At 42.1% G+C, this 26098-nt stretch overlaps 1 protein-coding gene across 1 annotated transcript in view; it reads right to left on the bottom strand.

Moving 5' to 3' along the window:
- Positions 1–23541, bottom strand: part of cntnap5a (contactin associated protein family member 5a) — a 140837-nt gene extending 117296 nt beyond the window's left edge. Inside the window, exon 1 of the mRNA XM_085250368.1 lies at positions 23370–23541. Coding sequence (XP_085106494.1) covers positions 23370–23442 — 73 coding nt within the window. The 5' untranslated portion in view covers positions 23443–23541. The remainder of the gene's footprint in view (positions 1–23369) is intronic.
- Positions 23542–26098: the final 2557 nt, after the last annotated feature.

Below are 26098 nucleotides of genomic sequence, written 5' to 3'. Positions count from 1 at the left end.
CTATTCTATTCTCTTCTATTCTGTTGTATACTATTCTGTTCTATTTTATTCTCTTCTATTCTCTTCTCTTCTATTCTGTTCTGTTGTATTCTATTCTGTTCTATTCTATTCTATTGTATTCTATTCTGTTCTATTCTATTCTCTTCTATTCTCTTCTGTTCTGTTGTATTCTATTCTGTTCTATTCTATTCTGTTCTATTCTGTTCTATTCTATTCTCTTCTATTCTCCTCTATTCTATTCTGTTCTGTTGTATTCTATTCTGTTCTATTCTATTCTATTCTGGTCTATTCTATTCTGTTGTATTCTATTCTGTTCTATTCTGTTGTATTCTATTCTGTTCTATTCTCTTCTATTCTATTCTGGTCTATTCTGTTCTGTTCTATTCTGTTCTCCTCTATTCTCTTCTATTCTATTCTGTTCTGGTGACTCAGTCTGTTTCAGTATTGCTGCTCTCAGAACTCATTGTTTTTAGAGTGCAGAGCTGTGTGCATGCACATTTGTGTATTTAACATGAGTCAAATCATAATGATAACATCAATAATAATAATACTGAATCATGACGATACATATTTAGTGCATTAATGGAGAAACACGTTCAATGTCACCTTAACTGGAAAGCTAAGCTAATGAATCACCTCCATAATCTCCTGTTTATGGCACGCGTTCAAACAGCAGCGTTTCTGCCTCATTCACAAAGAAGTGACCACAGAGTGATCCACACCCAGAACGTGAGCCTGTGAGGAGGCCTGCCTCAATCTGGTCTCAAACTGTAAATGAAATCGTTATTTAAAGACTGCATTTTGATGATTCAGGTGTGTATTTGTTCACCGATCAGCACATATTGATGAGAAGAGGCCTACTGCAACCAGCCACACATGCATAAAGACCGACAATATGGGATTGATGGAATGCTACGAGGCCTGCCAACCCAATCAGAGCGGTCATATGCAACACATGTTGAAGCCATGGATGAGCAGAAAGCCAACATTTAGACTGACCCATAAGTACCTGGTAGCCCATTAAAATAACATCAACAGCAGACAGCTACTATTACAGCTGGAGACCCAGAGGCTACAGTGTGTAACAGTAAGCAGTATGAACACAATGGTCCAGCACTGGTGTAACAGAGCAGTGTAAATGAACTAGATGATGCCCCGCCTCCTGAAATGACAGATGTTTCTACTGGGGTGAAAGAAATGTGTGTGGCCAAACTCGAGGTAGCCACCCAGCCAGGAGCACGACTCTGAGCAGATGCTTTCAGATGTAAGCAGTGTTCTACCCACTATTCCCACTGCCACTATCACTGAAACCATTGAACTCATAGATGCTATGAAACCATATAGGACCAAGGATGCATGCAGAGGAAGCCCCCCTGTGGAGAAGAAAGCTGGAAGCCAAAATGAGGGGAGCCCACATGGATGTTAGCAGGGTTAACTGAGGTGTAGAAAGCACTCATGAGAGACATCATCATGAAAGAGGTCAAACAAGATAACTGAGGCTCGCAGCTCAGGCTGTAGACATGGAAATGAAACAGAAGGGCAGACCCGCCCACAGCTGGATTTAAGCAATGCTGGAAGAACATCTGGGAACCAGACTAAGCTTGGCCCTGCCTGGACAGACTGTGGCTCCGGGCCACACACACGTATGTGGGAAAGCTTGGCACTGTGCAGGACTAATAGTGGTCTAAGAACATTCATCAGGAGCTCCACGGGACTGTGGAAGAAAACACTGGAGGTCATCATCAAAACATACCAAGGTGACTCTCTGTGCTGTTGTTCAGTGACAGAGTTTGATTTAGTCACATCATTTAGTTTTATATCTAGATTGTTCTAGTTTATCATTAAATCTACATTTTATTTGGTTAACTCAAATTTAAGTGTAACAGTCTTTCAGGTTTTTTATGGTTAAAAAACATCAAATACAAAATGTGTCCACATGTCTGCTCTTCCTTCCAAGCTCTGACATTTTCACGCATTAGAAACACTGAGCAGAAGAGCCAGTTGTGCGTTTCCCAGAGGCAGATTGTCTAACCTTACTGCACAACGAGCTGACGAATCGGCCACACTGTAATTAGTCTGATTGGATGGAAATAATAATTTCATCTCGTTGTTGTTCATTAATGAAAGAGTCAGAGCATGTCATCATAGTTTCTGTCCTCGTGCATTAGTTTGTTTTTGTCAGAGTAAGAAGGCCGCTGATGAAAACTATGATGGAAATGATTGGTCAACAAAATGAACAGTGTTACACTGGCCTCCACCCCCGACACCAGCTCATCACTGCGTGTGGGTACAGATGTAGATTTAGGAGTGGAGGGACCATCATCCACCTGCTTTTCATGGATGACATTAGGATGTCACTCGGACTGTGAGCGTGGCCGAACGGTTACAAGATGCCACTGATGTCAAGACAGAAAGTTCCTCACACTGCATGGAGGTCTCCAGCCAACATCTCGAGGCCCTTTGAGCAAAGAGGAGGGCGAGGATTAGCCAGGGGAACAATCTGGGATGGAACATGGAGCATCTGGGAATACATCAGGAAGATGGTCCCCCTCTAAAAATTCCTCAGGGACCTGAAGATAGATGGTGATGAAGAAAATGAGGAGAAGCTGTCATGGATGACCAAGTCTGTGCTGTCGACAGCTAGAAAAAGTGGTACACTTCCAAAATCCCACCAAAGGCCGGCCTAACGGGCAGCACGGAGGCTCTGCTCACAGGTGCACAGGTCCACCATTGAGCAGACTTTCCACTACATTGCTGCAGGACGCAAGATGCAAGCTGGACACTGGCAGGCACAATGAACTGGGTCACCAGTAAAACCTTTGCTGCAAAGAAGCTGGGGGGAGTTTTTAATCCAACCAACTGTTCAATCACCTCCAATGTGAAGAGAATTTATAGCTATTTCCATCTACTGCCATTATTTCACTCAGCAAACAGAACATTAAAGCTACTGACGTTTAAATTAAAAGCACATTTTTATCAGTGATTCCTGAGATTAGGGACAAAACAGGTTTTCATTTTCCAAAACACATTTACATATAATTGTTACACAAAGTTGTGGCTGTCGCACCATGTTTTGGTCTCCAGGTGTAACATTTTTTAATAAATTATGTTTTTGCTGGAGAATTGCAAGGTTTTTGTCAACACCGTCAGACACAAAGAAATGCAAAAATATATATTTTAAATGAAGTTGTTTCAGCTTTTTTGACTATTAGCAGCTTTGCTGTTCTACTGTTTATGCACAGATGTTTATACCACATTTAAAAGTAAGATTTTGTTATTAGAGTTACAGTCATACATATTTTCAGAAGCTTGTATTTAATCTCTATAAGAAACAATCATATTTGGCAGCATTTATTGAGAAAATTACGTATTTTTATTGGAAGATCATGAGAGAGGAAACTGTATGGTTCTCCAAAAGAGAAAAATAAAAAAACCTCCATATTATGGAGTTGACAAGGTGCTGACGGTGGTGACACACGAGTAGAAAACAAGATATTATTTCTTTCAAAATGACCATTAAACCTTAACAACCTTTGTAATATCACAAGACGCATCATAACAATTCTGTTTTTGCACACGTCAAGTTCTGCATCTTAATCGTTCACCAAGCAGCCGCCTGCTCCTGATTCCTAAAGTTCTCTGTGGTTGTGTTTAGACGCTGCTGGACTTTCTCTCCTTTTGTCTCTGTGCTTGTTTCCAAAACCTTCTCTTCTGACTTTTTTCTCTTCCTTTCAGATCACTGGTGTTCTTTATTTTTCCCTCTTTCATTCTCTTTCTCCATCTTTCCCTTTATGAGAAACTCTTTCTTCAACTCAGGCTGACTGTTAATGTTTTCTCTCCTTCTTTTTTGATCCTCCCTGTTCCTTCTCTTTCGTTCCTCTGACAGCTTCCCCTTTGCTATTCTAGCCTGAAATGTACCATTTTGTAATTACTATAATTTTTCTGAAGCATGTGCATTTATACAGATTAAGGATGAATATTCACAACACAATTATGCATCAAGCAATAGAGATGCTATCCGGTCTTTATGTCTGATGTCATTAGCCGTTTCCAGGTCCAAACTCGGCTGCAGATCCCAAAGTCACAGGAGCTCTGCAGCATCACTGAGAGTCACAAACTGTCTAAATTCTTTCATCTTTAATTAAATGATCAGTGTGGCTCTACCAGGTGTAACATCCAGGCATCCATGAAAACAGAATATATGAAATTTAACAGAGTTAAAGTTAGATTGTTTCCACCTGAACATGATACGCCAGCTCTGCTATCACTTCCAACAGTGATGTTTGTAGGGTTACTGAAGTTGGGCTAGCTGGTATATAGTGATGTGCTAATTGGTTGCTAGCGACACAGCTATGTTAGCATAACATAAACACAGTGAAGCTGGAGGATGAATGCTAACTTTTTTCCACTTGATAAAGGTTAACATGAGGGTTCCTGATGGTTAGGCTGACAGTGATCACTGACTGTTTTTAGGGGCTTGTTCAGATGTAATAGAACAAGATAAAAAGCATTAAAACATTTTAACAGGCTTAATAAACACATAGTAGTTTGGGCCCGGAAGCAGGATTCATACATCAGCTCTCAGGCACAGCTAGCTCAGCAGATGCCACATGATCGGAAGGTTGGGCGTTCAAATCCAACGAACAGAGGCTATGCTGGATTGGTAGCTGCCCACTGCATCACTGAGTGAATGGGTCAAATGCAGAGGACTAAGCATTTTCCTACAGGATTAATAATGTAAACATAAACAATGAGATTCAAGATAAGACAAATTTGATATTTGACACATCTGTGAAGCAGAAATATCAGTAAAATACACAAGAAGCAATATGACTGAAATATTAGTAAAAATAACTTAATATAAATGGTGAACAGGACACTTTTGTGACATTTGTCAACACCATTAGAAAAAGGGTCCACACCGTCAGACAAAATGGTGTTGATGGTGTTGACATCTGACAGAAGCCATCTTGTTTTTCATCAGCTGCTTACGCCTCTACAAGCCTCCTGAATGAAGCTGTTTTTACAGTGTTGACGCACTATGCTGTGACACAGAGTTTATCAGAAAGAAATAAATGAAATAAAACAATTATCACAGCAGTGACCTCATGGCATGTGCATCAAACAGGAAGTGGTAAAGGGGTCCTCAGAGTGTAAGCTGCCCACAATAATTCCTGATTTTTTTGTACTTTTAAAAAAATCTGACGGTGTTGACAAAAACTCTGGACACGATTTTAATCACTTAAAAAATGTGTAAAAATAAAATTTCAGAGTCATATTTTGATATTATAAAAGGTATTTACTTAAATACTCAGTGACGAGAGCCATGATGTTTAATTTTACATTACTCTTAATTTTTTTCTGTATTTTAATATCATCACACCTGCTTGTGGACAGTGGATTTTTAAGGTACTGGTGATGTGTTGTACCATTTCAAATAAATATACATGTATAAAAAATGCAAAATCACAGTTTGTCTTTTAGGCAGTTGGTTAACACTTGTATGCATATTTTTAACCACAAAATTGGGTTTTATCCGCCGGACATGTTTTGTCTCTTATCTCAAGAATCACTGTTAGATACCTGAAATGTTAATTCATCTTCAAATTTGACTGTTTGCTGATGCTGCTGTCCACCATATTTAGTTTGAGGCTTTAGTAGCACTATCTTACACATTAATTCATATAAAATATGTAATAAAAAATACAAACGTGCACAAAACCTCATAAACATGAAGACACACCACAGAGACACCAGAGCAGTTTTTGTCTCGCCTCATATTGATGTAAGAAGACAGAGCAAAGACTGTTTTGTGCTTTAGTTCAGTCTGTACAGCGTATTTTATTAGTGATTATATTACTGATTATATTACTGATTATTAGGGGAGAGCGGGGTAAGTTGTCACACTCTTCACACTGACTAACTTTTACTGAGCACCATACATCACAACGTAATAAATGTTTCACCAAATGAAAGACGGAAGTCTCAGGCACATATGATGTATTGATTACATTTTCATATCTTATCTCATTACGGAGTTGTAGACTGTTGAAAGGAGAATGTGCACTTGTGACAATTTGCCCCATCGGCAGGTAAGTTGTCACACTAGATTATCTTAAAATATGAACACAAATACTTAATTATGATTATTGATTTTAATTGTTAAATTCAAACCAAAACTGGAAATTTGAACAATTATGCCAAGAGAATTTGGAAAAAAACAATTATTTCAATCCAATACACATTTTAATCAAAACATTAAGTAGAAAGAAAACTTTAGTTTGAACTTTAAACTCAAATGTTCTCTGGCTTGCACATAAATCCATCATCCATGAATGGAATGCTGCAAATAACTTGCTTTACTTAACATGTTTATCCTCTGAACAAAACAGATGCCTTATTTCTGATTCAACATTATGCACTCCACACTGTATATAAATGCCACTTGTTTTGCACATATTCAACTCTGTATATTTTATATATTTTATTATTATTATTATTATTATTATTATTATTTTATTTTATTTTTTTACTATTTAATTTGTAAAAATGTGTATACACACACACACACACACACACACACACACACACACACACACACACACACGTAGGAAAATATTTAGTATACACATCCAGAAATGCATACACTATTATATATTGTACATATATTTATTAGTTTCAGGTTGGCCATTCTTGTATTTTGCTCGTTTGTGTTGTTGTGTTTGCACATCTCTGTTGCTTGTGGGGCTCGCACACAAGAATTTCACTCGCATGTGCTGTGCCAGTGTGCCTGCACATGTGATGTGACAATAAAAGTGATTTGATTTGATTTGATTTGATTAATCAGACTCAACTTCATAGTCACAATTCTGGCACACATAAATTGCCTGGCCTGAGGTGCAAGCATCATGGGCCCATTTGTTGCATTTTACGCATTTTACCCAGGTCTCTTTTGGACGACTGTTTGAAAATGGCTCCACACAGACAAGGCAGAAGCACTCTTCATCGTCTGATGATGACTCTTGAATTATTTTTCTTCTTTTAGCTGCGTTGTTCTTCATAGGTCCAGATGTTTTCCCCCCTCGCGTCCCTCTCTTTTGAAACAGCTTTTTGCTAGATTCAGCCTTATTCTTTTCTTTTTCTAGTTGCTGCTTCACTGGCGTGTCGGTTAGAATTGCTGATTTGCGTCGTTTTCTTCCTTTGCTGGATGGTTTTCGGCGGCCAGCTTTTGGATATGGCTGGATGTCCTCTGGAGTTGGTAGTCCGCTGTCAGTAATTGCAGTGCGGTAATTTATGTCAAAATCCTTTGCTGTACTTGTGATTGATTTGTTCTGCATCTTTACCTGCCTGACTGCCTTTAACATAATGTCAGGTGGTGTTCTGCCACGCTCTGTCTTTCGTTGATAATTTCGAACCATCTTACTTTCTTCCTTCCTTCCTTAATTCCTGCCTCTCCTTCCTTTCTTCAAAAACCTTATTACAAATACAAATGAATTACAATATCACAATTTTTTGGAGCATTTATTTGTACTGGGGCAAGTTGTCACATGTGACGACTTGCCCCAAAGTTAAGGAGACAACTTGCCCCAAACTGACATTTATGCTAATTTTGGCTAAATGTCAGGGTTAGCTCAACATAGCACATCAGCTGAAGTATCAAAAGACACGTTAATGTCTCCTCTATTTTGTGTAAAATAATAATCTGTAACATCTATACCTAACAAAGTTGTACTGAAGAAAATTTAAAGTGATTTATTTTTCCTTTTAGGTCAAAAAAATAAAAAAAAGATGTGCTCACCTCAGATTAGAGCAGTCTTGACCACATGTGAACAGGAGGTTGACTATAGAAGAAGAAGTCACACAAAGTGGCTATTTCATTTTTGAGATAGAGCCTCTAGTGTTGGAGTTATGAACAGTGTGACAACTTACCCGTGTGACAACTTACCCCGCTCTCCCCTACTGAGAGATCCTTTTTCTGTTTTTGCATTGAGAAAATGTTCTCTTTAGAAATATGATTTAAATATGGCGACAGAGCCGGTGAAAGGACTCGGCTTAGTTTTATTCTACTAATATTTCACACATGTAGATACTGTCTGCAGGTAAGAGTTTACAAGCTTTTGAATATTTAAATGGTAAATGGCCTGTATTTGTAAAGTGCTTTACTTAGTCCCTATGACCCCAAAGCGCTTTACACATCCATCCACACACTGGTGATGGCAGCTACATGTAGCCACAGCCACCCTGGGGCGCACTGACAGAGGCGAGGCTGCCGGACACTGGCGCCACCGGGCCCTCTGACCACCACCAGTAGACAAACACGGGTGAAGTGTCTTGCCCAAGGACAGAATGACCGAGACTGTCCGAGCCAGGGCTCGAACCGGCAACCTTCCGATTACAAGGCGAACTCCCAACTCTCGAGCCACGATCGCCCCAAATGTACAGCATCAGAAGTAGTAAGGGTGGGCTTTATGTGACATAATGATAAGACTAAAATATAAATAAATATGAAATTACAATCTGTTATTAGCTTTGCAGAAATCTTTTTAATTCAAGACGATGTTTGCAGCAGATTCACTTTAAAGATCACAGCACAGACTCAGTGTTTGAGAGTAACTGCTGCCCTTTCCTCAGTACAAAGAGGACACAGTCTCATCATAACAAACTGATGATACCAGATGTTGGAGAATTCAAACTGATGTGGAGGCATCACTACACCTGAGGATGACGACAAACATAGCTCACCACCTATAAATAATATGGACAATATCTGTAAAAGGAACTCAAAGAGCTGAATAAGAAAAAAAGCCAAAGGGATTTCCTAAAAATAGAAAATGTAATAAAGACAGGGGAAGGGCAGAGCAAAGTGGAGCACACATTTCAATCTGGTCTGATCCATTTTACTTGGTGCACCAAATCCATGTGATTAAACCCAACAGCTGCCCAATTACTTACACAGCTTAAAGGAACATCGTGCACGACATGTTATTGAAGTCTTCAGAGACGGCAGAAGGTGTCAGGTCAAATATCTGCTGCACAACTTTGATAACACAGCTTAAATAAGAAGCTGCGTTTCTCACGGCCAGGATCAGACTGGGACACACTCAACACCAGGCTTCAGATTTTACTTTGTAATATATGAACATGTGTTTACTGACTGGTGTTCATAACAAATATAACAAATGTCCCATCTTCCTGTCCTCACCCCCAACCCCCGCAGCACACTGCTGCTCCTCCCCCAGCCTGCTCTCTGGGGCTGTCTTCCTGTTAAAAGAGAGGTTTTCCTTCCCACTGTCACCAAGTGCTTACTCACAGGGGGTCATCTGAGACCCCTGTGAGTGAATGACTGTGTGTAGTTATTTAGTCATTCCATTTAGGATGTGGATGTGAGTTTAATTGTGTGATGACCCAAACTGTCGGTTCTTCGGTGCTTTTTCTTTTTATTTCATTCGATTTTTTTGTCCATCTGAGACAATCGTGTTATCCACAATCATTTCACAATTGAATAATCCTCTTGTTATTGTGGAAGCAACGCGCTATTTCAGCAATCCTTTATATCGGCTGCTTCTTGAAATAGTCTGCTTCATCCTGAGGTCATACACACAGTTTTTCATTGTCTTGGATTATAGCTGGACACAGTTTCTTCTTCTCTGAAGTCTAATTCATGCACTGCCACGGCGATCTTAGTGTAGAGCAGAACAAGAACGAGCAGCTGGAGCCGCTGAGTGAGTTTGTCTGTAAAGTAAAAGGCAACTGTATTATCCTGCCCAGTTTCTTAAAAAGGAGGCTAATTAGGAACTTATAGTGCTGAGTGGTGTAGTGGTTTTAATTTCATGCGCGACATTAATTTTTCACATACAGCTGCACCAGTGAAGCAGCTTTGATGTACTGTAATATTCTCCATTATTAGCAATAAAGAGCATGTGGGAGGGGCTTGCACACCCCCAATCATGTGACTCGCACGTATTAATTAATGACAATAGTTTAATTAATTTCAAACGTCATGAAGCATTGACTGAATTACACTGTAAACTGTGAACTTCTGCTGTAGACCAGCTCAGATACATAAGCTGGTCTGGTAACCAGTCAGTGTACCAGTTTGTTTGTGTCCATGCTAAGAATCAGAAAGCTGCAAACTGGCCTGTTTGTCCCTCTGTAGGATTTCTTCTTCTTACTTGAGCATCAGCTCCACTGACACCACGCTGGTGTGCAGCCTCTTCTCTCATCGAAACACACAAGTGACAGGGACATTCACACTGGCCAGTTTGTTGTGCACAGTTCATTATTACTCAAGTAACACGATCGCTACATGTTGCAAATATGACCTGCAGGAACAATGCAGTCACCATAAAGATGAAATCAAACCACAGACGATCACTCGTCTGTAAAATTCATACAAATATATACTCTTTGGTTTCGTGTAGCCCCAGCACAAAGTAACCTTACACAAAGCTAGAAATGCAACAATGTGGCGAAACAGATCAGTGTCTAAACACATTGGACAAGTTACCACAGCCTACGTTTTATTAAAAGGCTTCCTCAGACGGTCCACAAACACTGTTTTCATCTGCATCGCTCTGAAAGAAACTGTATAAACTGAGTTAAGCTATTTATCAAAGTTGTCTTCTACTCTTGTTCTCGGAGTGATTATTTTGATTTATTCTTTCAAGAAGAAAGAACAAAGTTTGCACGCCACAAATGGATTATTGACGAGTCTCCACTCCTGACACTGCTGGAGTAAATTCAGCAATTACTTTAAAATATGCAGCCAAATCCCAGCCCGCTGTTATAATCACATTACATACTCCTCTGGATGCAATGCACATCCAACACAGCCTTCCACTCATGACGGTGTATTTACACTCTCACTGAAAACTCCACTTCCACCGTAGCATCCACATGTAGGCCACTCGCCTTTTCCCACAACAAGAACTTCCTACTCCGAGCTTAGACACACAGACCAGAGCGACTGTAGTTCTGTCAAAGCTGCCTTTGCTCCCAGGACAAGCACTTACTGGTGATTCTAAATTGCCCACAGGTGTGGATGTGAGTGGGAATGGCTGTCGGTCTCTCTGCGTTAGGCCTGCATCAGGCCTGTGCAGGATGTTCCCCGCCTCTTTCCTTACGATAGCTGGGATAAGCTCCCATGACCCTGATAAGGATAAGCAGAGGAGGATGGGTGGCTGATAAGCTTTAAGAACAAAGGAAAGCATGTTAAGATAAATATTTTTAGCTTTAGTAAATCAGCTTTACATTCGTGTAGAAAGTGAAAACGCGTTTAAACTGAAAGTTTAAGGATTCAGAAGTAACTGGACAGACACACAAACACAATGACGACAGCGTTGTTTCTTCCCTGTGATGGCTTCACAGGGTTTAGTGCTGCTGTGAGTCATGTGCTGCCAAACCTATTTCAATTAAAGCTGTGACATGGCAATTTAAAACTGATCTACTGCGTTTTTCCTCTTTTTTCTGTGAATTATATCCTGTCATAACGCTAGACACTCATGATAAATATGTCCATACGTTTCCAGTTATGATGTTAGCGAATTATTCAGACTGCTAAAAAAATATCGGTTTCCTGCTGTTTCGATACTCGTTGATCTGGCTGACGTCAACAACGGGGGAATTCCTCGTTGCCTCATCTCCTTACAGAACAGTCTGTGGTCTGAGTAAACAGTGAATATGTTTACAGGAGTTGTACGTGTGAGGCAGGTTCCTCGTCTAAGTCGTTCCACAGCTAGCTGAACGAGCACACCTGGCTGTTGTTAGTTAATGGGAGGCTGTGTGTCACCTCGTGTATTCTCACTCTATTCCTTCTCATTTTCATGTTTGCTTTTATGTTGTAGGCCGATTCTCCGCGTCGGTCATTTCCTGTTTTATTTTGGTGCCTGTTCCTCCTGGTATCTCGGCCTAGCTTTACTTCCTCATTAGTCATCACGCTGTGTTTGTATATGTGGCCTCAGTCTTTGCTTCCTCTTTGTTGTGTCCTATCTTTGCTTTGGTTTTCCTTGTCTGTGTGTTATTTTGTACTTTAATAAAACTGCCTTTGACTTTATCCCTTGTGTTTTACAAACATCTTTATATATAGTCGCTGAGTTTTCCCAGGCTCACAAGAAACAGGACAATTGACAGGCAAGCAGCTTCATGGCCAGGTAAGGCCTGCCCCTCCTGGACAACAGGTTTGGGTTTGATTCCAGGCGGTGACTTTGAATTTGTAGCTGCTGACTACAACTCTCATATGAAGTGTAAAGAGATTCTGACACCAGTGAAGCCTGAAAAACTCAAATAAATCTAGAAGAGAGATGGAAAAAACTTACAGATACTTGCATTAACTAATGGTTAAACAGGTATACCCACGTGGCTGGACTGTACATGTTATCATGTGTTATGGGGCAAGAAAATGCCACATGTATAAGACATTTAAACAAGTTGTAAATCAATGCAAAGGTGGTCCAGAGAAGGAGGCTGCAGAAGCCAAGAGAAACCTCAGAGTCAATAATATGAAAAGACACAGTGATAGCATCTGGTGACAGAGTGGCCTCAGACCTCTCTGTGGCATTGATAAAGCTTCATATGATAGCATGCATAGGCTAACAGGCTTTGGGGCTCAGTGACCTATGCTCAGCAGCAGCCAGTGTACACCAGAGATTGGCTAACAATTAGATCCACGCTCATATCGATGCAAATGATCGAGGAGCATGGACTGTTTTACTGTAGCGATTCACGTCTGCGCACACTGGATATAATCTGGAGGGAGCTCCGAGCATTTAAAGGCAGCCTGCGGCATGAGTTATCGACAGTTTGAGTGATTATATGCATCACATCTGCCAAACATTAATTATTCAGCACCCATTCAGGAATGTAGTGAAAGAGGAAACGTGATACTTTTCTGTTGGATTATTGGATTTCTGGGAGCATCTGCTATAGACAAGCTGATAATGGGATAATGTCTTGTTGACAAAAAGAGAACAAAGGCCAAAAACATTGGTAATAACAAAGGACGCAGTAAATAAAACGTTGGTATGAACAGCTCTGATGGCACCTGTCAACAGAAAGTTAAAAGACAGCAGTTATGATGTTATTTCCAAAACATCACGTTTTCTGCATAGAAGCTTTGCAGAGCGTTCCTCCAGTGCTCCACATGTATGAGTATTTTTTATTTCAAGTTTTATTAACATTAAACCTTTTGTGTTGCCTATTTTGGTTCTGTTGCTTTGAACCTTTGTGACTGCCTGTCTATGAAAAGTGCTCAATAAATCAACTTTACTTACATTAAAAATAATGTAATCCATCTAACCCACCCACCTGGACGAATACAAACACTACGACATTAGTATGTTCTGAGAAAATCCACAAACATTATGTAAAAGATGGACGTACCCTTGTGTCCTCTGTAAGGCGTAGACGTGACGTGGAGCTGTGGTAGGCCACTCCTCTGGTTTATACAGCGAGTCAGGTTGAACACAGGAGATCAGCTCCCTTCATCGATCACCTCACTAAACTAATTTGTGATGAGTTTACAGTTTCAATCATGAGTTTTGAGTCTTACTGAACGCTATACACAGTTTTCCTCGATTACAGTACCAAAGGAGATGAAGCAGGGCGATGTAGTTTCCCTCACTCATAAAATACCCAGATGGTGACGTCACAGGGAGACGTTACCCATCCATCCTAAATACACAGTGCATAGCTCAAAAATGTACATGGTGTGTTTGTTATGCTACGGAGTTTACAAAAGCTGATACTACACAGCACATTCATCGTAGTGTTACTGTTACTGCATTCAACAGACAAACTGCAACACTGTAGCACTGTGGCTGTGGTGACTGCAGCTGCTCTGGCCTGCTGCACTGGCTTGTATTCAAATACTTGATATGAGGCTAAGGATATGTGTGCCTCAGCCACACTTCAGCGTTTCTATCAGGAATCAGCAGAGGAGTCATTGTTTAGCCACCCAGGACTTAAACTTTAAATACAGCACTCTGTTACCATTGCACTGCAGAGTTCAGCACTGCTGAAGCTTTAAATCAAATCACTTTTATTGTCACATCACATGTGCAGGCACACTGGTACAGCACATGCGAGTGAAATTCTTGTGTGCGAGCCCCACAAGCAACAGAGATGTGCAAACACAACAACACAAACGAGCAACATACAAGAATGGCCAACCTGAAACTAATAAATATATGTACAATATATAATAGTGTATGCATTTCTGGATGTGTATACTAAATATTTTCCTACGTGTGTGTGTGTGTGTGTGTGTGTGTGTGTGTGTGTGTGTATACACATTTTTACAAATTAAATAGTAAAAAAAAAAAAAAAAAAAAAAAATAATAATAATAATAATAATAATAATAAAATATATAAAATATACAGAGTTGAATATGTGCAAAACAAGTGGCATTACTGTACAGTATGGAGTGCATAATGTTGAAGTTCCAGTAGTGAAGCTGAGGTGTCTATGACGTGTTCAGCAGTCTGATGGCCTGGTGGAAGAAGCTGTCTCTCAGTCTGCTGGTACGGGACCGGATGCTGCAGAACCTCCTTCCTGATGGAAGTAGTCTGAACAGTTTATGGCTGGGGTGACTGGAGTCCTTGATGATCCTCCCCGCTTTCCTCAGGCACCGCTTCCTGTAGATGTCTTGGAGGGAGGGAAGCTCACCTCCAATTATCCGTTCAGAGCACCGCACTACTCGCTGGAGAGCTTTGCAGTTGTAAGCGGTGCTGTTGCCATACCAGGTGGTGATGCATCCAGTGAGGATGCTCTCAATGGCACAGTGATAGAAGGTCCTGAGGATGCGGGGGCTCAACATTAACTAACAATTAATTAACACTCAACAAAGCCACGTCAATTAACTGCACATATTATAAGCCACTATAAACAAACAGTCACAGTAATAATCAGCCCTCTACACACAATTATAGCTATAGCCAGTCTTAATCAGTCTGGGCAGCAGGCGGTTGTAGCCTAATAATATATTCTAAAGAGCTGGATTAAGTAGCTTCATTTACTAGCTCTAGTTAAGTAGCTACATTGACCCAGACTTTGCACTAAGCAGTCAGAGCTGAGGCTGTATGGACCCACGCCGTGCTTAAAGGCACTGGCCTTCTTCTGTGGATCAGAGGGAAGGATGCAACATTTATTGCAAAGTAGTGAAAATCTGGTGGGCAAAGCAAACGCAGCTCATAAAAGAATCAAAGATGCAACTGCAAGTTTGAGTCCAGATGAATCAGGTTTTCTTTCCTTGGCTTCTTTCATACATCACGATCAATATTCAATAACATAGCATGCAGTAGCTTAACACAATAACAAAGCTCCGTAAAACACTAAGCTGGAACAGAAAGAGTTTCTGCAGCGTCTGTTTACCTTTAAATTCATGACTTTTTTTGGAGTCTGAATGTTCAAAGTAAGCGTTTTTCTTCTCATATTTCATGATTGTAACCGTCCCCAATGATTTGTGCATCCATTTTATTGGCAGGGTGGGTGTTGATAATCCTTTCAAACCCTCTGCCAGTAACATGGAAACTTACAGCGTATTCATTGCAGTCTATAGATCAGGGACTGGTGCAGCATCGCTCTGTGACCAGCGTGGCTGGAAATGGGAAGATGTCTCCTGGCGCCGTAATCGCCACTCGAGACGTGGCAGAATTATTTCTCTAAATAGTCTGATATCATGTGTCAGCATGTTTCCTTCATACTTACTGCAATCAGAAAGCGCTTTACTCTCGATCTGCACAGCGAGAGCGTCTATTCTGTGGTGAGAGGAATCAACTCTGACAGGACATATAAAGAAAAATAATAAGATCTGATGCTCGTTTACTGTCACAGATATTTCTATGATGTGACATCGAGCCTTACTGAGTGAAAACAATCAGTGAATGTAGCTGTTATAAATTAGTTATAAATGAACAGTTTTTATTGAACAACTTTGCTCACCAACCTCTTTTCATGCATGTATAAGAAACATCCCTGTGTGAAGTTCCCTGTATCGTCTATCATTTCCTCATAAATTATTTCTCAGTGACAAAGACGAGATAAAAAAGTCTCTTTATTTCACGCCTTTGACTAATTCTGACGTGTCAGAGATCTTACAGAGAGACTGAAGTCTGGCCTGCTGGTATCTGTGGGAGTTATCGATATTGTTAGTGAGAGGAGACACGATGGCTTCAGTATGTATGAACTATCCTGTAGTATATCTCACTAGTTGATAAACTCCTTTGTTATTGTGAAGTAAACAACAACAACTATCTGCTGCGTTTGCTAATAATGGACCAGTCCTGATGCAGATGCTGAGTACGGCCCAAAAGGATTTGAGTGTAGCCTGACTTTCTCTGAAGGCCAACAGATGGGGAGCGCTGTGACACGGGTTTCACCTTTGTAAATATCTTATTGATAAATTCATCGACTCACAGACACACTTATTTTTTGTACCATCTATTTTTGGTCACCTTGTATGATGCTGCACGTTCATTGGCTGAGCTTTTCCTTCCAAACTAGTTTGTCTCTGTTACTGTACAGTCTTCACCTTATAAAGCAGCTGTTGTGATTTGGACACACCTTAGGAATAAACAGCAACATTATTTTAGTGAAGTCAATGAAATAACCGACTTCAGTGTCTCTGCTCTGTCCAAAGGATTCTCTGCAGCCTTTTTGTCTTCAAAGGAGCTCAGGAAGGGAAGTGTCAGGACTTCTTTGAGTTTCTTGAAGACGTTTCATCCAAGAAGCTTCTTTAGTTCTAAGAACAACTGGTGGAGAGTCCCAGATTTAAGCCCTATGGGAGTGTCCCCAAGAGGGTCCTGGACCTGCTATTGATCCTCTGCCTCATCACACGAGCCAGGGTGTAAAAACAGGTGTAGGTCACAATCAGCCGAGGCTTTCCTGTCCGAGCTCCTTAGACTACGAGGACCGGGATGACTGAGAACCTTCACAGACAGTCTTTGTCTTATTTGCAGCAGTGTTTCATTTTACAGTTTATTGTTGATGTTCATCGTCATCATTTGACACATGTGACTGTTGTAGAGATTTGTGCAGAAGAAGCGTCCCCTGGATATTCGCTTTCTCTGGCTGGTGTTTGAGTGTTTCGATTACAATAAGACTTTCCCTATTAAGTACCAAAAGTACAAAATCGTCCTGAGAAGCGTTCACAAAGAAACTTTGAGTCTCAGCGAGCCCAAGCACTGTGAAGTGAGCCCGCGACGGCACTAATCCTTGTGATCATATATACTCGTACAACAATCCCAGCATCCAGTCGGTGGGCCCCTGATGATGAGAGCGCACCTTCCTCCCAGTTTGTTTTGTCTTGCAGAAGAACCGTAGTATATGTTTAGAAATGAGGAAAAGTGGCGGCGCTGTCACGCCACAGCGCTCTGCCTCATTTACCTTTTGATAAATTCATCAGGCCTTGAATGCGTACAGCTGTAGGTGTTCCCCGAGTGCCTGCTTCACATTCATTAGTGAGTGAATGTGCAGCTGCATCGGCTCCGTCGCACACACCCATCACTGCTCCTGTGAAGCTGCGTGCCATCTCTGCTGCGACGCGTTTCAGGTGCTTCAGATGCGAGATAATTAGTTTTGAAGTATCTGCTCGCCGAGCTAACTTCAAGCATGAAATCTTAAGTAAATATGTGTGTCCGCTGCTTTGCCACGCTGCTGATTCAATCTTATAAAAACTGGATGCCTGGCGAAGCGGTCTGTGCTCGTTGCGAGGGGATCACTTAAAGCATAGCAATATTCCTCCCACAGACTCACACTGAAGAGTGTCATAACAGCGGGTAATGAAAGCCTTTTTCCTGCCAAAAGCAAATTCCTTCCATCCCTTCAAATCATGCCTCACGCTGGCCTGTGACCAGCCCTTGGGTGGCCTTATTAAAGAAGTTGCACCAGATAATGATTATGAATTATGCCACAGCGCTACAAGAATAGCTCGGCCAAAGTGTGCTTTTGGAAAATAACATGTACTTAGCAATGCAAAGTGTGCTGGTAAGCATGTAACATGCTGAAGTTACAAATATCAGACAGCCCTGAGACACAAAGATGAGAGAAAGTTAATCCTCAGCTCTTTGGATAATTAATTAACTTGTAGTACGAGCGGCTCTGCCTCTCTTACGTTCTCTAGTAATTAAACTGTCTCGAGAGCTGATAGGACAAAACAAGCAGTACTGAGATATCATCTGGGAAATGTTATGTTTGTTTTTGATCACAAAATAATAAATGAACAGCGAACAAAAACACTAGCATAGGTGCACCCGGACATCTCACTTCTGTTCTTTGTCTCCATTTTTTCGGTATTTTTGCTTTTACCACCCGTCTCACTCGTAACACTGGTCATCACGCTGCACTCTCCAACTTTTTCACTACATTTACAAACTCGTCAGAACATCTTTATTTTTTCAGAAATTGTGATCTTGCCCTGTGATGAAATGATCTAGTGAAATCCATCCATCCATCTTCATCCGCTTTATCCGAGGCCTGGTCGCGGGGGCAGCAGCCTAAGCAAAGAGGCCCAGACCTCCCTCTCCACAGCCACCTCCTCCAGCTTATCCAGGGGAATACCAAGGCGTTCCCAGGCCAGCCGAGAGATATAATCTCTCCAGCGTGTCCTGGGTCTCCTCCTTGAATCGCTACCTTATCGTGGTGGAGGGGTTTGTGTGTCCCAGGGATCCCAGGGGCTTTGTTGTCTGGGGCCTTTTGCCCCCTGGTAGGGTCTCCCATGGCAAATTGGTCCTGGGTGAGGGACCAGACAAAGAGCGATTCATAAGACCCTTATGAAGAGAACATCGAGGGAACAGTTTACCCTGCCCGGGATAGGGTTACCGGGGCCCCGCCCTGGAGCCAGGCCCGGGGAGGGTGCCCGAGGGCGAGCGTCTGGTGGCCGGGCCTTAGTCCATGGGGCCCGGCCGGGCACAGCCCGAAGAGGAGACATGGGCCCATCCTCCTGCAGGCCCACCACCTGCAGGAGGCGCCATAGGGGTCGGGTGCATTGTGTGCCGGGTGGCGGCCAGGAGCGGAGGCCCTGGCGAACTGACCCCCGGCTGCCAAGACTGGCAATAGGGATCTAGTGAAATTATAAAGGAAATGTTGTATTTGTTCACTACTTGTAGTTTTGTGGCCTGTGTTTTTCCCATCCCATAGTGGGTTTTTTTTCCCAGTATAGTATCAGGATACCCGGTGAGTAAAAACTATAAATTCTTTCCATTAATTTTGTCAGAAGCTCTATCTAAAAATGTGTGGACGTGAACCTGTGGAAGGATTATTAACAGATGAAGACGACCTCAGAGTGTGTCTTCGCCCTCTCAGCAGGCACACGTGCAGCTGCTGCCATCATTTTTTATTCATTCAATAAATTCATGTAAATAACCCAGATTACAGCTAACCAAGACTGTGATGACTGCCACAAAACATCGAACACACAACTGACAACAATACTGTCATTTTAAATATCATTAGGCCACCAGCACTCAACAACACACACACACACACACACACTGACATCATCAGGCTTCTGATTGGCCCACATGTCTGTATAGTTAGGCTTATATAACCACCTCTTGCTTTGACACCTCTTAACACCAATTTTTTTGCATTTTTTAAAGGAGTTGAAAGTTTGTGGTTTCCTACGCATTAAGCCTAAAGTTCAGGACCGTCAACAGCCAGCAGCCCCACCTGACCACAGAGTTCTGCACCACAGCAGCTGTAACACGAACACCAAGCAACGCTGAACTGCTGTGTGCTCCCTGTTCGTTTTTATTGAGCTGTAGCAGGTCGGAAAGTAGTTAGTGAACTTCAGCTCCTATACATAGAAATTGCAAACATTTTCAACATGATATTATAGTTCAGTCTTTCCATGACGCCCATGTGTGCGTCCTAGTCTGGTGAAAGTTTGCTTACAGGAAATGCAGAAGAATGCTGGTGTTTATATGTTGTTCATGATCACAGGAACATTTCTTTTTGGTAGCAAAAACAACCAAGGCATGAACCAAACACTGGTTTTGAAGATCTCGTACAAATGAACCTTGTGCAATAGCAGGACCGTGTTCATCTGCACGGTCAGCCAAATGTCCAGGTCACTAGTAGAATATATAAAGAGCCGCACACAGATACAGCCTGCTTTCTCTCAGCTGATGCATAAATGTGCTTTGAGTGGTCCACACCAGCCTTGGTCATTAAAACCCACAAAGCCAGCTGGGGAATTGTGCAGTGAGCTCGGTACATTTAAAAGAGAGCACTCGAGCCCTACATTATACACTGATAGCACTGATAGTGCTACTGGAGAACACGCTGTGGTTTCTTATTGTCAGCACATATTTCCACTACAGTCAATAAAACTCGATTTTTACTATAATAATAAAGTAAGTGTTATTTCCATATATTTGTGAATGGGTCCTGTTGCCTGTATCCAGCATTGTTGGACCAATGAGCCAATAACATGAAACCGAACGCGAGCATATCGCCGTGTCTTTGTGGAGCCAAAGGACGCACACACGGGCCTCTCAGAAGGAAATGGCTGCCATTAACTCTGTCACCTGATAAACCAGCAATGATGCATCTTTGTTCGCTTCCTCGTTTCCCAGCGGTAAATATGAGAGCGGCTCTTTGACCTCCAGGAGGAGCTCGCCGTTTCATCAGGCCACATGTGTCAAACCTGATCGCAGGTCACGTTTGAAAACGCATCACTGTCACAGGTGACTAATGCAGCTGTCGCCTGAGCTCAGGTTCCCACCTTAACACAAACTGCTTAAATCCTGACACAAACCTCAAAGACAGACGAGCACATGAAACGACGGCGTGCCCGTGCTGAGTTCTTTCACTGCTGAAAATCACTTTTTACACTTTCAACATGACAAGAAAGGACGAGAAAGGTTAGGAAGCTCCTTTTTACACACACCATCATCATATCAGTTTAAACAAAAGCTACACTGACTCTGTTAGACACACTTTGTTAGGCTGCAGCTAAAAACAGCTGATGGATTTGTTCTAATAATCAGGAACACAGAAGCACATTATACAGATCCAAATCTAAGTTATTGTGTCAGAAACTGACATTTGAATTGAAAGGGTTCATCTCTGCATTCTGCCTGATAGAACGTGTGCATGTTCAAACAGCTAAGAGGTTAGCATGTGAGGCTAAAGCTCAATAATAATAATAATGATGTGGTCGCAGCTCTGACTGGAACCACAGAAGCTCCGCCCACCTGGTGTTCAAACTAGCATACTAAATTCACTTGCAGAATTAAACATTTAAAATAGTTTTTGTGACATTTGTGAACGTTTTGTTTCCCAAACTGCAAAAAATGCAAAGCTGGAAAGTTATGAGACACAGTGCTGCTGTGGGGCTTAACAAGCACCGCCCACCCACAGCATCACATACTGTGTGCTGCAGTTGTTGTGAGCACAAAGACCCAAAGAAACAGACCAGTGGATGACTCAGCTTACTGTAATTAGTCAGAAAGTGTGAGGATAATAAGTGAACAGCAGCAGGTGAACAGTGCAGAGTCACAACATTTGCCTTGTTTTCATATTTGTAACAAACAGGTAAATGGCAGCAGCAGGTAAACAGGTGTATCTGCCTCTAAACAAATAGCTTAAAGAAATATTTAGTGCCAGAATGAATTATTGTAGGCATGAAATAACAGAGAACAAGAACCAACTGGACGTCAGATAGAGAGGCTGACGCCGTCGTCTTAGTGCCTGAGTTATAATTTTGGTCGGCATCAGTGGGAGCTGTGGAATACCTGCACGGACTGAGCAGGCTCATTACTAAAGGTTCATGCTCAGCAGGTCCCTGATGGTTTCCTCTGTTTCCAGTTGGACAATAGATGTTGTTCCATATCTGTCAGAGCTGAGCTCACTAAGGACTCCCACAGGCCATCGCATTTCATGTGTAGGACATGGAAGCATGTTTGTTTTAAATAAACAGATTTATACGAGCAGCTGTGCTTTGGTTTGTTTTGGTCGGCAACATTCAAAAGAATATTTCTGGTTTGTGGTTTAAGACAAAATCTTTGTCTGGATTCTGCTGAATTTGAACTCCACTAGTTCAAACCTTCAGTTTGGATAACTTCAGACTGTGCTCACTGACCAGAACAGCTCCAGCTACTTCACTGTTACAACAAACACTGGTGTGTGCAACAGCTTCTGTACAGAACGACCAATGCAAAGGCCACGAGCCAAAGCAGGTGAGTAGATAAATGAGACACAGGCATGCAGGAGTAAACCTGCACCAGGGCCCTTAACCTGCGGTTCACTGCTGGTCAGTCATATGTCCTCTTATGTTGCCAGGTTGGATTATTGCCACATGAAAATATAAAGAATGAACTCTTATTTTTATTTCAGGAAATAAAAGTGACCATCTTACATTTACTGCAAAGCCACCGATGAAAGGCAGTTACACAGCTACTGTACTTTTACCATGTAACACAGATTTGTATCTGTTTCTGTTGAACTTGGTGTGAGACATCACAACGATCATATTGAAGGACACACATTGTGATGCTGTTGAATTGCACATTATGGGACTTGATAATATTTCAACCTCCTGGTTTGCACTTTGTCATTGAGAGGATTCCACCGTCCACTGAGAAGCTGGATCACAAACTCTGAGAATGAATGCTCAAGGCCTTTACAAAAATGCTTGTTTTTATCCAACATGAGAACAACGACGGTCAGTTTACTGTAGAAACGAAGGACAGCAGAAGTCCTTTATCCTGCGATCAAAACAATTAATTTTGCTTTTACAAAACTCGGATAGGTGGTCGACAGCCAATCGAGATTTTTAGGACTATCACTGGACGCAGTAATGCAGGTAAAAACAAACGGCGTCAAATCACGGCGTAAAAGTCTCTTTCTGGAGTGAAAGCTTTTGCGGGGTGTAAGAGGGGGCTTGTACGTAGGAGTCGACCAATACCAGCAGCCGTCTGAGCAGCACATCTGTGGCCAGTCAGCACTTCTGGTTCCCCAACACACATCAGCAAAACACGACCCGAGACTGAGACTCGTAAAAATCCCACATGAAAGCGCCAACTAAGGACGAGCTCGGCCACTCCGCAGCGCATCTGCCTCGAACCAAAGGAAACGAACCTGTTCGCATGACCTTCATCGTGCGGTCCGTTCAAAGCAAAACCTCAGCCAGCAGACATCAACAACTTGTTTATGTGCTCGAAAGCAAAAAGTGAAGTGAGGAGAGCCGACACGAGCACAGCGGTGCCGCACAATAATCACGACGCCGCTCCGGCAACAACAGGAAGGCTCAGCTACGAGGCGCGCGTAAAACTCCGCCGGTCGGAGCAGCCCCTGATTCAGGCGCGCCGCCAGCTGTCCGCCCGCAGAGCAGAGGCGCAGACAGGTGAGCGCACTGAGGTGAAACACTTACAGTGAGTGGCGGCGGATGCTCCGCTAAAGACGCTCAGCGTGTAAAGGGTAACCATCGGCAGCAGCAAAACCATTTTCTCAGCTGTAGTGCGCTATTATCCGTGAGTCCGCAGAGAGCAACGCAGGACGGCGGCTCCTCCTCGGTCCTCCGGCTTGGAGGGATAGCAGAGGTCTGATGTGAAGGAGCAAACCGCTCCCACGATGGCACTCCCTCACTGCTAGGCACAGCCCACCCCGCTCCCCTCTCTGCCTCTCTCTCTCTCTTTGTCGGGTTCACATTTTATTGGCAGAGCGGAGCACTGCGATGCCCGAGCACTGCTATAAAACACAGAACAATAGCAAAGATCCGCAGAGAAAAGCCGCAATCCCTGCTGTATTTCGCTCCGTGTGTTCAGACATCATAAAATAGCACACTTTGCAGGCTGCTGATGACTTCATTCCACCGCACAGCAGAAGCTGCTGTGGACGTTTCCAGAAAACACGGGGTTCAAGCCTCAAGTCTAGCGCACTTCAGCACCGATGACAAACGTTTGGACACGGCTGTGTGGGAAATATGAACAGTCACTGTCACAGGAGCATACTTTGTTTCATCGCAACAAAATATTTGGTTTTACTTAATACCTCATTTATTTTATTTGACTTAAGATCATATTTGTTTTGTCAAGTTGAATTTGATTTGACTGAGTCTATACCAGGATATTATTTAGACCGTTTTGTTACAGATTCTCCTGTCGTCCATCTTTAAAGCGCTAGACAAACGTTCACATAACTTATTAGGAAGAATATCGTTTATGTATTTATTTTTATTAGCACTGTAGCTCTTTCACAGTTGATCTTTGGTCGCTTGCTGTTGTTTCATTCGTTTTAGTCCAGTCTTTGTACACAGCCATTTCTTAAAGGAGGGTTTTTGTCATACTGACCTATGAGTCCATCGTAAAAAGATCCCTCAACTCCAGAGATGAACCGGTTTGTGTCTACATGTCAGTGACACTGTCACTAACAGATTTTGATCCAGCATGTAAAAACAACAGGAGAGCGTTCGATTCAGCATAGCATCTCAAACACGCTGCCAGTGCAGTAAAAGCAAAGCTCATAGAAGATCACATTATGGACTTTTGCACTTTCAGTTCTACCTGCTCAGCTTCAGGCAGCTGTGACAATCAGCCAGCAACCAGAGCTTTCACTACGAGCTTTTCAGTGCAGCCAGCAACCTCCAGACAGCAGAACAATCAAGTCAGGAAATACGTTCCTGTAGCAGCTGGTGATTATGTCACATCCAACATGGTGGAGAGCTCTTGATCAATGTGCACATGATATGATGTGGAAAACCTCTGTGGTGATAATAATGATAATGCAGAAACACATGTAGTTATATTTATGTTTGGAAATCTGAGGTTTTCACCTGTCAAGTATTAGTTAATGTTAGCCTACAAGCTAAACTGATACCCAGGGAAACATGGCTGCCTTCTTCGTCAGTGATGTCAGTGAGGTTTGTTTGTCATTCTGTTCTTTGGAGTCGTGTTTTTGCTGCGAGCAACTTATTTGTTATTAACTGACTGTGTTCCTGAGCAGGTTTGCTTTTTGTTCATGCTGGGAGTGGAAGACGAGCAGGCACATTAAACTACATAGAACACTGTTAATAAACTGTGTGAATGCATTCATGCACCCAGCGTGTATGTGCAGTCGAATGCAGGAAGCTGTGTGGAATACACAATGACTAAACTCTCATTGTGATGCTAGCTATTAGAATTGTGGTGCCGTGATATATGTAGTGCATTTTTAATGACATTATATTTCATTAAAAAGTTACGATAGAGAATAATTTTCTATTATATTCTGCTATATTTATTCCCGATGTCTTTACTAATGATGTTTTTTAAAGTGCTGCACGGTTGGCGTGCAGCATTCATACGTGTACACTGACAATAAATTCTATTCTGTATTCTACTCTGTTGTGGAGTACAGATGTAGCCTCTGGACATGTAAAACAGCATACGGTATAGTTGCTACTACTAACAGCACTATTACACCTTTATAAACTGTGATGGCAACAGCAGATCAGGTCACGTGCACAGGATTACCCTCTGTGAGGTAAAGCGTAACACTTACATGTGATGGTGGAGATTTGGAGGCCACGCTCATTAAAAGTTCATTTGTTGCTATGGTTGCTTCTCCCCCCTCTCTGAGAGTGTGTCATACTGTGGCGGTCTGACTTTTACTTTGTTAAAGACCTTGATTCTTCATGCAGGCTGCAGTTTGCATCGTGCTGCTGGCAGCACTGACTCAGTCTGCTTTCTCAAAGTTGCCAGGTTTTTCTGTGACAACTTGTCTCAATGGCCAATTTGTGGTCACTCAGCCTTTTTGGAATAATGTCCCTGATTGTTCGTGCTGCCCAGTTAATCTGCCACTCTATATTGGCTGTTCTGTGCTAACCCAGAGCTGGAGTTTGGGCTCCGTGCTCAGTGCGCGCACTGTCTTTGGCTTTGATTTGCTGGTCAGAGGCTGAAAGGCTGGTTTAGGAGAATTCTCTCTGTTTTCTTCTCCTCGTACCACCGAGCTCTTGTGTTTTTCACTTTATTTATTTGGTGATGAATGTCATATAAAACAACGTATGAACCTTGGCTAAATTTCAGTGCCTTTTTCTTAAATAGGCTGTGATGAAACATGCATAAAACAAAGCGTAGGATGGGAAGCAGAGCTTTCAGCTATCAGGCTACTCTCCTGTGGAAT

The sequence above is a fragment of the Mchenga conophoros genome, linkage group LG16, assembly GCF_057382185.1.
Source record: "Mchenga conophoros isolate Kocher_MC1m ecotype Shallow Benthic linkage group LG16, M_conophoros_male_GT1.1, whole genome shotgun sequence".
Classification (NCBI taxonomy): domain Eukaryota; kingdom Metazoa; phylum Chordata; class Actinopteri; order Cichliformes; family Cichlidae; genus Mchenga; species Mchenga conophoros.
This window is presented reverse-complemented; position numbering and strand designations above follow the sequence as displayed.